We start from the raw sequence: 2,102 nt of genomic DNA on the forward strand, positions 1-2,102 counted from the left end.
CAGGCCCATCAGGAATTACTGCTGAGAGACTGAAAATATCTGTTGGTGTGGGTCATGGCCTGGTCACCTGCATTGTAAACCAGGTAGTTCACAAAGGTCTCAGTCACTTGTCATCGCCTCCATGAGGCCCAATATTCGAAAGTCATGCTTCACCACCTCATCCCAGGTCTTCTTGGGTCTACCTCTTCCACAGGTTCCCTCCACTGCTAGGGTGTGACACTTTTTCACACAGCTGTCCTCATCCATACACAACCCATGACCAAACCAACACAGTCATCTCTCTTGCACATCACATTTGATGCTTCTTATGTCCAACTTTTCTCTCAGGGCGCTTAAACTCTGTTATGTATGCACACTGACATTACACATCCATCGGATCATACTAGTTTCATACCTTGCAAGCTTACACATACATGTGTGTGTGTATATATATATATATATATATATATATATATATATATATATATATATATAGATGCAGGCTTGTGTGTGCATGGAATATGCAGTATCTCCCCTCTTCTAAAGCATAGTGTTTTTACCAGTGAAAAACCCTTGAACTGATCCAAGTCCTCCCCCTCCTCCTTTTCCCAGCCCAATTTTCTAATAACTGACCCATAGTTTTGTTTATGCTGTTATGTAGCACTGACCCCTGTCATCTCACCTTGAAGATCAATCCCAAAATCTTGGCCAGGGCTGCATTTGTTGTCTAGTTCCCATATCTTGGTGAAGAACTCTGATAATTCCTCGTCAGGTTGAAAACTGTAATAATAATAATAATAATAATAATAATAGTGGAGAAGCATCATAGCTATGTGCTGAAAGGAATTCTTTAGGGTTTGGATAATTTACCTCTGGAAACATGGGTGTTTCATTCAGCATCCTTAAACAACCATTATTCAGGGACCTTTTGAGTGAGATGGGCAACTCAACCTGATGAAAATTTCAAGAGAGCCCCACCAGCAAAGTCAAGCGCTATTTATCTTGATGTGAGATCACCATGTTGTGCACATATGGTTGTGATGCATGTTCCTCGTGTACCCTTATCAGACACGGGTAGTCATGATGGATACACGAGGTTTCATCTATTTTACACCCGTGCCACTTTGATGGCATGCATTGCTCTCTCACTCTGTAATAATCCTTTCTACTGGAAACACAGGGCCTCAAATTTGGGGGAAAGGATTAAGTCGATTACATCAATCCCAGTGCATAACTGGTACTTTATCGACCCCAAAAGGATGAATGGCAAAGTCGACCTCAGCGGAATTTGAACTCAGACCATAGCAGTAGATGAAATACCACTGAGCATTTCGCTCAGCATGTTAACGATTCTGTCAGCTTGCTGCCTTATTAATAAATGTAATAATATTGGGTGTTGAATGTCTTCCATGATAATTAACCAAATACCAAAGTTTATAATGTGTGCAAAGAGACCCTGTGAGACCTCTGACTGCAGGCTGCTGTCCATTGTCTCAGAATCAGCCAGAACAAACAACACCAAGGGCTCTGAGAAGTAAAATAATAATAATAATAATAATAATAATAATAATAATTATTATTATTATTATTATTATTATTATTATAAAAGTAAACGCAAAAGAAATAGACAAAGTAAAATCCCAACAATGGCTGAGAAGCTCAGGACTCAAAACAGAGACTGAAAGATTTTTAATTGCAGCACAAGATCAAACCCTTCCCACCAGAAATTACCAAAAACATGTAATGAAAATAACTGCAGAATATGTGGAGATGAATAAGAAACAATAAACCATATTATCCATGGCTGCTCAGTCCTGGTTTGGCACGTAAAAGCACCCACTACCCTCTCGGAATGGTTGGCGTTAGGAAGGGCATCCAGCTGTAGAAACTCTGCCAAATCAGATTGGAGCCTGGTGCAGCCATCTGGTTCACCAGTCCTCAGTCAAATCGTCCAACCCATGCTAGCATGGAAAGTGGACGTTAAATGATGATGATGACGAGGGGCTGGACAAAAACACCTTAAAATTTCAAACAAATTTATTTTAATATAGAGTAGGACCGCCCTTGGCAGTAATTACAGCTTGAATTCTACGAGGTATAGATTCATACAAAGTTTGAATTGT

The 2,102-nt window shown here is 40.0% G+C and overlaps 1 protein-coding gene across 1 annotated transcript in view; it reads right to left on the reverse strand.

Moving 5' to 3' along the window:
- Window positions 1-2,102, reverse strand: part of LOC106871238 (poly(U)-specific endoribonuclease-A) — a 19,471-nt gene that overhangs the window by 7,018 nt on the left and 10,351 nt on the right. Inside the window, exon 2 of the mRNA XM_052977714.1 lies at window positions 662-759. Coding sequence (XP_052833674.1) covers window positions 662-759 — 98 coding nt within the window. The remainder of the gene's footprint in view (window positions 1-661; window positions 760-2,102) is intronic.

Source organism: Octopus bimaculoides, chromosome 28 (genome assembly GCF_001194135.2).
Source record: "Octopus bimaculoides isolate UCB-OBI-ISO-001 chromosome 28, ASM119413v2, whole genome shotgun sequence".
Classification (NCBI taxonomy): domain Eukaryota; kingdom Metazoa; phylum Mollusca; class Cephalopoda; order Octopoda; family Octopodidae; genus Octopus; species Octopus bimaculoides.